Below are 12,151 nucleotides of genomic sequence, written 5' to 3'. Positions count from 1 at the left end.
CCATGTTTTTTGATATATAGAAGAGGAAACAAACACGATAGCAGCACAGAATACCTTCCGCTGGAATATCACCCTGATAAATGCAAACTGACACAGAGTTTTAATTTGTTTGTTCCTGATTGGGAATCACAGCATGCAGAATCTTAATGAGCCATTGGGTAGTGATCACCTACCCCAGGCACGTTTGTCTTGCTTTGTGTTTGCTGCTGGTGGCAGCTCTTTAATTTGGGTGTCAGTGCCCCTCTGAGAGAGTTTTTTAGTGGCTTCACAATGGTCTTGTCCCAGCCTGCTCACGCTGCTGTTGGACAGGAGGCATTCAGATGATTCTGATGCAGTTAAGTTCATCTCTTTGCTCTGAGAAATCAGTAAACAGAGTCTCATTTACTACAGAGGCCTTAAATGAGGCTGTGAGATAAGAATCTGATTTTCTTACCGTCTGGGTACCATTTCCAGCTATGTTTGATGCTGAGGTGGGGTCAGTGCCTGGATTCTCAGGTGATAACGTTTTGCAAAGTGATCTTTTTGTGTACCTGCCCCATGGTGGGAATCTGATTTTAATTTTTCTGTCAGTGCCCCCTGCCACTGCAATGTCCTATCAGCTCATTATAGAGCTCAGTGTGGAGGAGGATTTGGCTCAGTGTTACATCCTGGCTCCAGCAGGAAACAACCACTAAATTCAGCTTGCAAGATCCAGGGAAGTTTGTTGGACTGAGACTCTCTCCTCTGCTCAGAGTTGTATTTGAACACAGTTGTTTCGAACATTTCTGATCTCCCTGCCATCCCTTTACTGACTCCCGTGCTGTAAGAAATAGAAGCTGCTTGTTGTCACCCTCCAGGACTTCCATGCCCCGTGGAACCACACTGGTGATCCCTCACAAGAGTTCCAGTGTCCTTATCTGCTTCCCATCAGTCCAGCGCGATGGCAAACGCTGCTAACTCGTTACATTTGGAACTCTATTTGTGCACCTTCACAAGCCTCACACACTTCATCTACATCCATCACTATATTTCCTCAAAATTGTTCAGTTTCCCATTAACTGCTGCTCACTGCTTCCTTCTAAGTTTCAGTCCGTTTTCTGTGTATTTTACCACAAGATTTTGGAAACAGAAAAAAGAAGAACCGTGTCTTTTTCCTCTGCTATGTTTCTAAAACTTTAAAAATGACAGAATTGCTAAAATCTCTGGGCTGTGTGCATGATAAGCACAATAAACGACAGCATGGCACATCACAGAGCAGGTTAACTTCACATGTCAAATACTCAGAAGCAGGAAATGCACACAGCCCGTTCCAGCAAACCCACTCTGGCCCAGGGTACCACCTTCTAAGCTATTAGTGTTAAAATGGGTCCAAATGATAGCAGCTTAAATAAAGTACTGAACTCATCTACTTTATTCTTAATTTATAGTGGTGCTTAGGGGATGTGCAGATATTTAAAATGAGTAAAATCAATTAACTTGTGATCCAATTATTTGTGTTAGCCACTGTGGAGTTTTTCTTTTAGAGCACTGGTTCAGACTTTCCCAGTTAAGCACCGTGCTTTGAGAGTGTAAACCTTTCACTGTGAAATATGAGGAACCTTGGTTATTTTTCCTCTGCTTCTAAATCTAAATCCTATTTTTGCCCTTTCACAGTTTTTAAATTCCCTTTTTACTTTTGTTTTTGAAAGGGACTCAGTGTAGGTGTAACAGATTTTTCTAAATGTTGGGAAGTCTATTCCTTATATAAAGGTGACTGAACAGGCAAGAGTTCACCTTCTAGATAAAAGACACGATATTTTTCTAGGCCACGCTATTTCACAGTAGATATGTGTCTTTTGCAATCAGAAATCTGTGATTTATTGCACTTTTCACATTATAAATTTAGAGTAGACCTCTGTGACAACTTCTGTGGTCTGATCGTTCTGCTTTTCCATCCATCTTGAACAGATTTTAGTCTAACATTCCAGGCAGCTTCAAATATCTGTGTTTTTGTGGTTGTTTCCAGAATGTGAAGGATGCTGGGGTGAGGGTACCACTGTACTTGGAATTATTTGGCTTGGCACAGCCTTTCCCTGTGGATGTTGGCGTTTCCTTGACCTGCAGGAGTCAGCAGCTCAGCAGTGCTGTGCCCCCAGCAGGTCCATGTGCCCTTTCTCTTTGCAACTGAAGTTACTGAGGGCTCTTCCTAAATAAGGAGAAAATAAGGATGCAGAAGTAAAGCCAACCCCAGCTGAGATATCCTTGATTTAGATACCCTTAGCCTGACATTCCGTGTTTTTTGAACTAACTGGCACATCATGGCAACCTTTTCCATCACAGTCTGGCATCGACGGGGTAAAAATAGTAAATTTCTCTCACAGGCTTCACAATAATGAATCTGAATAAAACAGCCATACCTTTTAATGTTTTACCCTAACAGCTCTTACCATTCCCAAGGTGAGCCAGGGAGTATTGAACACTTAATTGAATCAGAGTGGAGGATTAAGGAAAAGATTTTTCCAAAGGATCAATATGAATTAGGAGCAGATGCCCGGTCAAATCTAAGGGTTAGATTCTTTTTTATTGGGCTCTGTGAATTCTGGTCACCTTTTTATCCAGCTGAATGGAAATTGTTGGGTACTGAACACTTGTGGGAAAAATTCTGACCCTTTTGGTTCTGGTGTCTCATATTATGCATGCTCAAGTTGAGACAATATGAAACAATATAAAAATATCAATTATTGGCTAATTGGTTATTTTCAGTCAGAGTAAGTATCCAAGTCTGCTTGACAGTGTCAGCATTTGGCTGAGCTGGAAGGAACACAATCTTGGTAATCAGTCTTCTGTTATTTCCAAGATTCTTAATAGAGTTTTCCTTCTAATTTGTTTCACAGCAAGTGAAAATATTGTTGTATTATCATTTAGAGTTAATTAAACCGCAAATGAGCTTAATGAACTGTCTGAAACAAAGCTCAATCACAACCTGTTACATACTAACTATCAAGATCAAAAGAATCTTTAAATTCTTTGTTAGATACACCAAAGAAGATAGAAATAGCCAGTTGTTAATGTCATCCTTTTATGAAATCAGGTTTGAGGCTGGAAAGCTTAAACTGAATGCATATACTCAAATTATACAGAAAAATTGAAAAAGCGTTTGGGAAGCCAAATCTATTGAAAAAAGAAGGAAAACAAAGAAAACTGAACACAGGGGAAGACATAGTCATCTTTTCTTTATTTTTGTATGAGGAAATCCACTTTACCTCCTATTTGTCCAGATTGGGAAATATATACATTAATAAAATGCCGCTTTCTGGTTTCGGTATTTTCACAAACTATTCTGCAGTGCTGTGACTTCTCATGTTCTGTAAGACAGAGGAAAAGACATTTAGTTTATTCAGGTCTTGAAGCCACTTGGGTGACTTTTGCCCTTGAGTGATGCAGCTTTTAAGAAGTGCAAGCACGGCAAAACCTATTTGTGTCATTAAAGTTTGTAATTTTGGGCTTTTGAAGACTTAATCCCTAGAAATGCTAAGATTTCCTAATGATCTATAACGGCAGTGCTGATGTTCAGCACTTCTCAGGATTAGGTCTCTTATCAGCCTGGTTTATCCACCTCTAAAGCAGGTATTATCTTATCACTCTTATATACAGTGCTTTTAGCACGTCAGCCCCAAGTACTTGAAAGGTGAGGAGTGTTATTAAGCCTGACCCTTACAAGCTTTTCCAATGGTTTCTTAATGTTTTTCCTACATAAATAAGAACGATGGAGAATAAACTAGAATTTTCTTACAGGGCTTGGCTGGTCGAATCGTACAGCAACACATTTCACAAGGTCACAAAAAATTCTTCCATGGCAAAAAGAAGGCAGCACTGACTTTTAGTTATGCACACAAAGTGGTAGCATGAGGTCCAATTATTTCTGAGTGCCTTAGGGCAAGCCCTCCAAAAAATGGTCTGGGAATGGTTTTTGTGAGACCTGTTTTGTGCCTCGATAGCAGTGCAGTGAAAAATGAATGTGGGTGGGATAATTCATGAGAAAAAGAGTGTGAAATGCAAAACTGGATTTGTTTGCAAATAAAAGTAGATTTGAAGGCAAGAGTGGTCAGTATGAGTCAGGTTCCTCTTCCCTCAGTTCCCTTTCTGGCAGTATATGCAGCTCTGCAGCACTGCAGGTATTTTCATGCTTCACTTTCCAGGAATATGAGCTGAACTGTCTCCTTGCGATCAGAATCTTCCCCAGCTCCATTCCTATCACATCGCTGCTTATCTGCCATCTATTAAATGGAGAGCAGCTGAAATGTGCTACCTCATATTTCATAGGTGAGAATGCATTATTTAAACCCCATAACATTCCGTTTCGGTCAAGGATTCCACCTTCCTCCTGTTGGGGTAAATAATTAATGCTGCCTTGGATATTTTGTGGATGTGTGTGTGGTCACTAAGTGGAAATAGTAATGATTTCCTCTGTGTTTTTTCCTAGTTCCAGGCCACAGTGAAGGAGGGGGTCACGGGTGTAATAGTGAACTTGACTGTGGGTGACCGGGACGACCCCGCCACTGGGGCATGGAGAGCTGTCTACTCCATCATTAATGGGAACCCAGGGCAGAGCTTTGAGATCCACACCAACCCCCAGACTAATGAGGGAATGCTCTCTGTTGTCAAGGTAAGAACAATTCCCTTCTGCCCTGTGTTGTTGTAAGGTTCATCCCCTTGGTTCGCTGCATAAAACAAGGCACAGCAGGGATAGGTTATTCAAAGATATAAAGTTGGCTGCCAGTCCCTGTCCAAACTATGAGTATAACCACTTCTTCTGTCACAGTAACCTTATTTTTTTAGTCACAAGGACTGCCTGCTCCTATCTGTATTGCCATTGTGCTTAAATAACAGCCAGATTTGCAGTAAGCATCACAATTAATAGTGAGACTTGACAACAAAGTTCCGTTTGTGGCTGAAGGTATGATTAGAATTCAAGGGCCCCATTTTGTTCACGTTTTAGAGAGCACACGCAAATAGTAGGGAAGTAAGGGGCATGGATTCAGACTGAATCCACATTTCTAAAGTGGATTGGTCCCACGTTTCTGAAGCCTCATAGGAAAATTTACTTCGCTTGTATGAAGACAATCCTATGTCTCAAACTTAAAAAATTTAAAAAAGAAAGAAAATAGCCCTGTTTGCTGCCTGTACCAGAACTCTCTCTTTTTGGCTTCAGAAGAGGCATTTTCAATTCTTGAGAGAAATGTATGTATTTCCATGGTAGTGCCTTTGATTTCAAGACAGAAGTTATGAAAGCAGCTTGTGTTATTGTAATGAGTATCTCCTGAGTGTGACTCATTTGTTTAACACATGCTACATATAAATAAACACGTATATATGAGAATTGGATTATGTCTACGGGGCATGGCAAAAAAAAATGTAAGCTCTTGGACAGAGGGATGTCTCCATGGGTTTTTTAATTCCATTATGTTCATTATCTTTGATGCCCTTTAGAACTGAGTGTGTCTAATCCTAAACTCTGACCAAGTTCCAGATGCTGGGAATGCTCTTGTCCCTTGCTGGCCAATTCTGCCATCTGCAAGTTTGCAATGGGCTAAAAGAAAAAGTGTTAAGTGTTGTCTTTGAACTTTGCCCTCTGATTTTCTGGTTTGCAGCCTTTAGACTACGAGATTTCGGCCTTCCACACGCTGCTGATCAAAGTGGAAAACGAAGACCCGCTGATCCCAGACATAGCCTATGGCCCCAGCTCCACAGCCACCGTCCAGATCACCGTGGAGGATGTCAATGAAGGCCCAGTTTTCCACCCAAACCCAATGACAGTGTCCAAGCAAGAGAACATCCCCATTGGCAGCGTGGTGCTAACGGTGAACGCCACTGACCCGGACACTTTGCAGCACCAGACCATCAGGTGAGAGCAGAGCCCTCTCATTTTTTATCCATCTCAAAGTGGGAATGTCTTTTGTGCCCAAGAATTTGCCTGCCAGTGTAGAATTATGTTAAAGTTTTTTGGTTCTACACAATAAGAAGTTACTTTTTATATTTTTTTCCTGCAATTAGAGAGTCAGTTTGTTGAAAACACTGTGTTAGAGAACAAGAATTTTCCACACCATGAGATTCCTACAGTAGAACAATCAAGTGCCACAAGCAATAGACTTGGTTTGCATAGTTCCAAAACTACTTTTAACCTGCTTGTTTCCTCTTCCTTCATGAGAGCCAGTGAAGATGTGTAAAAGTTGAAAATGTGTAAAGAAATGATTCATCTGTTTTACGTGGGCTTTAAATCAGTTTATGATAATTTATAATGTCCCTCAGTGAAATAATGACTGTCCATCCACTTTCAAGAGCTGAGAAAAGATTTCCCAGTGACAGGCTGAAGCTAAAGGAAGCTAAGACTTGGCCTTTTCCAGATAAATGAAAATAAATTATTATTTCTGTGCTGTAATAATATAATCCCACATATGTGCCATGTCACAAGGAGCAAACCTAGGTATTACATGGTATCATCATTTTATATTTTGATCCATCTGGTTTGGTCTTTTCACTTGAGATTCTATGAAAAATGAAAAATCAACCACTTCATTCTCTAAGGCTAAGGTGGCTTTCCAGACAGCTTTTCCCAGCATTTGAAAATTACAGGTTAGACACTACCACTAAAACCTACAGCTGTGTTTAATTTTTCATTCCTCCTTGTAAGTATCATTTCCCCCAGGTCTCAGTGTATGTAAAAGGGTATAAACACCTTGTGAGAATGACTTCAAAGCTGCAGCTGAACAATGGCTCTGTCAATCCATACCACAGGCAGAGATTTCTCTGCTGTCACAGGGTTATTTAGCAGTGATTGTGCAATGCTTAAAGAAGGTTTGACACATGTACTGTCCTGCAAAAAAGAAAGCTGCTGATCTTGAGGATATTCTCTGTCAGTAAAAAGTGTTGGTGAAAATGTCACTGGAAAGGACTCAGATTTGAATGACGAGGAGGTGAATTTAAGCAGGTGAGTGTGTTCATCTCCAAGGAAGGAGGAAGAAGGCAAGGCAGTAATTAAAAGTTTCAATTCTCTGCATTACCTCAAGGACAACGTTGTTAATAACATGAATAGTTCAGTTTTTCTCCTTTGACTTCTACCATAGAAATATGAGTTTACCTGAAGCATGATTCTTAACACACCTTTCCCCTTGTTTTCTAAATGGATTTATTTATAGAATAATTTTTATTCTTATGTTTAGCTTTTGCTAAGAAGACCTCTTATTTCATTCACAAAATTTTGTGTCTATGGATGGAATTTCTGTTGCTTGTCAGACAGGGCAATATGACCCTCAGCAACTTTTCTCAGAACCTGGCTTGTTCAGGGAACAGATATTATTTCCTTCGGGTTTTGGACTGACTTTCAGAAACACAATTATTGAAGTTCCCCATGATTTATGTATTTTCATGGGAGATGGGAAAACTAACATTCATTAGTGTAACAGCTGGTTTTGTGATGCTAAAAGAGAAAAGCCAAGAAAATATAAGGATTTTTATCAAAACCAACAATCCAGGAGCTATTACCTGAATTTTTCCCCTTGACCTACTGGTATTGCTGAATTTCTCCAAACTACATTGACCCTGAATTTAAAGGGCACCTAGTGAGTCACTGAACACTCTTCAATTATCTTTAAGTGTGGTGTGTAGCCAGTCAAGTAACATAAACATGTTCTGCAGTCCACCGCATCTCAAAACTGTCTGCCAAGGAACTCTCAAACCTTGACGAACTCACAGTCTAAACAGAATTTTCCCAGAAGTTTTACTGTATCTGCATAGCCAAACATGGACGGTTTATAGACAAAAGCAAGATTTTTTTTCTTTTATGTGCAGAAAAGAAGAGCAGAATTAAGCTAAACTGGGCTGGGAATGAGGAATGGTCACATAAAGAAACTATGGAAGTGGAAGTGATTGTATAAGTTAGAAGGAAATAATGCAAATGTATTGGAAATCTGGGAAATGGTTGAATGCAAAAGGCTAATTTGACTACCTGTCAGTCCTATTGCTAAAATAACAGGAAAGCATAAACCAGCACTTTTAAAAGATGTTTTAATGCTGACAGGTGTTGAAACACCTGGGTACCAGCAGTGAAGAAGACTGTGGTATGAGAGCAGCATCTGCAATTAAAGACAGGGTACAATTCCATGTGTAAAGGCCAAAACCACTCACTGGTTGGGATCTGGCCTCAAATTCCCTCAGGCAGGTGTGTGTTTAGAGGCTGGGACAATGTCCAGGACTTTTAGAGCACAGATACCAAACTTTGTGGTTCTCAAACTATAATTGTGCCATCAGTCCTTGCTATGACTAAATGGTAAAATAAAGGCCAAGCAGGGACAGCTGCCTCCTAAATGAGATATTCCATTGCATATTAATGACCACGAGTGAGCAATGTTTTGTGTGCAAGATGCAATGAATGTCAGATTTGTGCTGTGTGAACCATGTACATCACACCCAACAAAGTATAAACCTCTTCAAAATGGGCAGACCAGCAGAGAATTAATGTTGGTGGGCTTTGGGTTCTTTTTTTCAGCCTATTACAACTGAAATAGATCTAACTGCAGGGATATTTTTAGTTAATTTTCTGTATAGAACTTGTAGAAGGAGCTGCTGATTATTTGTAATCAGGAAATTTAGTTACTCTACTAGATATAACATGATAAATGCATTTCAAGACCCACAAAAAAGAGTAGAGAAACCATTTTTGCCATTGTCTGCAACTAGATTGAATTTATTCTTTGAACAATGAAGATCTGAATCAGAATCAAATTACTTATCTCTGAAAAACGTGGCTTACTTTGTAAAATTTCCTAAAGACAGCTGTACTTTTGAAGCAATTTTCCTTCTTATTCTTCAGCTTGATGTGTTTTTGCAGGCTGAGGAAGAATTTCATTTCAAAGCTCAACCAAGCTGGCAAAAATGTGTTTCAGTGAAAAAAATGAGACTCCAAAATCACAGACCTCGAGCTGTGGCCGTTTGTCTGCACACGAGTGGCAGAAGTTGCACGGTGTCAGCTCTTCCCTGATCCACTGATGTTACCATCCCAGAGGAGCTCGAGGTAGAGGTGGGAGCATCATCCTGGAAATAAGAGGTGGAAAACAGTGTTTGTTCCACTCTCATTGCTCCCAGAAAGAAAAAAATCCTGTTCAGGCAGGGTCACATTTCTCACATTCATTAACTTTTTTTTTTTTTTTTTTTTTTTTCCCTTTTTCTTAAGCATTTAAATCTCTCTGTGGTTTCCATCTTTTCTAGAATTAAAAAAATGAAAGAAATCCAGCAGGCCCCATTTTAATTATAACCCAAAAATTTATTAGTAGAACAGTAATGAAGTTTCTGAAATTTGATTTCTTAATCAGGGATCATTGTTATTTTTGTGCCAGATTTGAGAGTTTAATTTTGGGTACTTCTTCCCAACCTCTGAAATTTTAATCAGAAGTTTCAAGTGTACATGTCAATGAGAAGTTAAAGGCCAAATTTAATAACATTTTCTACCTTGGGAAATTAAAAGAAGAACCTCACTCTGAAATCCATTATTAACAGTAGATCTTAATTAAACACAGTTATGGTTCTCAATATTTGACTGTGTGAAGAGATTGGTTTCAGTATTTTTCCCTTTTTTGGGATTCAACAAGTCCAGAATATTCAATAGTTAGGCTTTTAACTATGTGTAAATAAGTTGTTTACTGCAGTGTATTTGTAATTTTTAATTAGAGCAGTGTTGTTTTCTGGTTTCGTGGCTTATCGTGGCAATATATTTTTATTACCTACTGTGCTCTTGGATTTTAAATTATTTATGTAAACATATTGTTTCAGTATTTATTCTCAGTAAGCAATGTGACTCAATGCTTCAGAAATATCTTCACAAGAAAAGTTTATTACAGCTCTAAAGCATATCTAATTCATTAAGTAGAATTAAAATGCAGCATTTGAAGCTGGAGAACTCAGAACCCAAACTGCATCGAGTTTCATGGGAACATGAAAGGCTGTAGAAATATCTGAAGCACTCTATGTAAATAAGGTGTATATTTGTATATAATATTTATATCTGCACTGAATCGAGCTGCCCCACCTAGCACAAGTGGCTCCTGGAAGCACAGGGACACTGTTTCCAAACTCTGCTAGTCTGGAAATGGCAGCAAAGTCATTTATTATTGTCAGCTTCTCCAAATAACAGCTACTGGTCTGTCTGGAAGGGGATAGACTCTGTCTGGATATAAATTACATTTTTCTGTGCTGCAAACTAAGTGTTAATGAGGCCTCATCCTGGAGCATCAGACCAGGGGGATGAGGAGGCTGAACCCACCTGAATTAAAAGTGATTGTGTTTGTTTGCTGCCTCAAAGGAGGTTGTAGTGATTTGGGGCTCAGACTTTTCTGCCCTGTCTCAAGTGAAAGGATGAGAGGAAGTGGCCTTAAGTTTCCCAGAGGAGGTTCAGATTAGACACTGGTAAAAAATTCACTGCAAGAGCAGTCAGGAATTGGAATAATCTGCCCAGGGAGGTGGTGGAGACACAGATCTGGAAGTGTCAAGAGGTGTCTGGATGTGGCACTTGGAGATGTAGTTTAGGAGTTGGATCTCGGTTGATGGTTGGATCTTGAAGATCTCTGCAACCCTGATGATTCTGTGCGTGACTTGTCTTTTCACCAAGAGCCACTGGACAATGGACTGGTCAATGACTTTGGGAATGGGAATTTTTGCTACTGGGACACATTTTGCTTTAGATTGGATCATCCTGACTTTGGGGTTGGTGCCTGTGGAGTTGGTGGGAGTCAGTGGAAATGTTCCAAACTCTAATCAGTGTCAAACATGATCTGCATGCTATTTGCCCAAGCAAAATAAAATGGCTGCCTAAAATTCTATAAAAAAGGGCTGAAGCTTCACTGAAGTAGGAGTCATAGCTCAGTGAGTTTCTCCCAAATCTCAAATGGTTGAGAACACTGAGGAGAATTCTCTGGAAAAAGCGAGTTTCCTTTCCTTGGCTGCCAATCCCCTCCCTTCCACACAGCAAATGTATAAGCCATGAATTGCAAAGACAACTCAAAAAGCCTTTTTCATGTCTCTTGCCAGGATTTTTTCAGAGATCCTGAACCCCCTGTGAACAAGGATGAGGCTTCACATCACATTGCTCACAACCACTTAAGGGATCAATTTTGCATACTTTGTCACACATCAAGCCCTTTTAAAGCACTTTTGTTGCTAGTGGAGGTCAATAAACTTGCTTTTTTGGGATACGCTCCAACCACTTCCAGAAGTACTACATAATGAGAGAGGGATGGGATGACTTAAAGAGTGAATGCTTAGGAAGTAACACACTTAGTCATGGTTAAATATGTCTCCTAGAGTCTGAAGGACTTGTCTTTGATTCCTAACAACAGGAGATTTGTTTTCCTTGTGCAGACAGAAGAATAGCTCCATTGTTACAAATGAATGGCTGAGCCATGCTCTCAGCATGCAGCACCAGAGTTTTTCACTGTAAATTATACCCAGGAGCATCTCAAGTTGGCTCTGCAGTTTTATTTATGGCCTGACTGAACCCAGCCACTGGGAATTTGTAGTGCATCTCTGGATCTGAAGTTGCTGCGTGTTGGGCAGTGTACATTGTTTTTCTCTTCCTTTCTCTTTTTGAAGTTAGATGGAAAGGCAGGGAGAGACGGAATCTGCTTGAAACAAAGAAAAGTTTTTTCACTTCTGTCTTTGTAAAATCTGAAACACAGAAACACCAGCTCTGGAGAGCTGCAGGTATTGGGGTATCCAGCAAACAGTGCCAGAAAAGAGGAGATTGAATCAACTCTGAAAGGAGGAACTTGGACAATTCTCTCATGCTGCACAGCCACCACATGTAATTGCAGGTTCTCAGTGGCCAACCACTGGCTCAAGAGTATTTTACACAGCACTCTTTATTGAAACTGTTCCTTGAAGGTGTTAATACTGTCTGAGTAGACAAGTAATGTGATTCTTGTATTTTGCTATCATAAAACTGAAGGGAACAAATAGTAAAAAACTTGCATTGCCTTTTTTTGTTTTGGTCAGTTTGACCAAACTGACTTCCACTTTTTGTTTACTGAGCAAAGTAAATGACCCCTCTTTCCACCTACAACAATAAGGGAAAGAAACAAAATTGTTTCTGGAGCAGTGCTGTACCTCCTTTACTCTCCTCTCATACCCAGAACCACACTGATGT

At 39.8% G+C, this 12,151-nt stretch overlaps 1 protein-coding gene across 2 annotated transcripts in view; it reads left to right on the top strand.

Moving 5' to 3' along the window:
• Window positions 1–12,151, top strand: part of CDH13 (cadherin 13) — a 449,314-nt gene that overhangs the window by 388,969 nt on the left and 48,194 nt on the right. For both annotated transcript variants that reach the window (XM_008638691.2, XM_017741000.1), the window contains exons 9-10: window positions 4,442–4,624; window positions 5,610–5,863. In XM_008638691.2, the coding sequence (XP_008636913.1) occupies window positions 4,442–4,624; window positions 5,610–5,863 (437 nt within the window). The remainder of the gene's footprint in view (window positions 1–4,441; window positions 4,625–5,609; window positions 5,864–12,151) is intronic.

This window comes from Corvus brachyrhynchos, unplaced genomic scaffold, assembly GCF_000691975.1.
Source record: "Corvus brachyrhynchos isolate BGI_N302 unplaced genomic scaffold, ASM69197v1 scaffold26, whole genome shotgun sequence".
Taxonomy (NCBI): domain Eukaryota; kingdom Metazoa; phylum Chordata; class Aves; order Passeriformes; family Corvidae; genus Corvus; species Corvus brachyrhynchos.
Note: the sequence above shows the minus strand (reverse complement) of the source record. Positions and strands in the feature narration are given on the sequence as shown.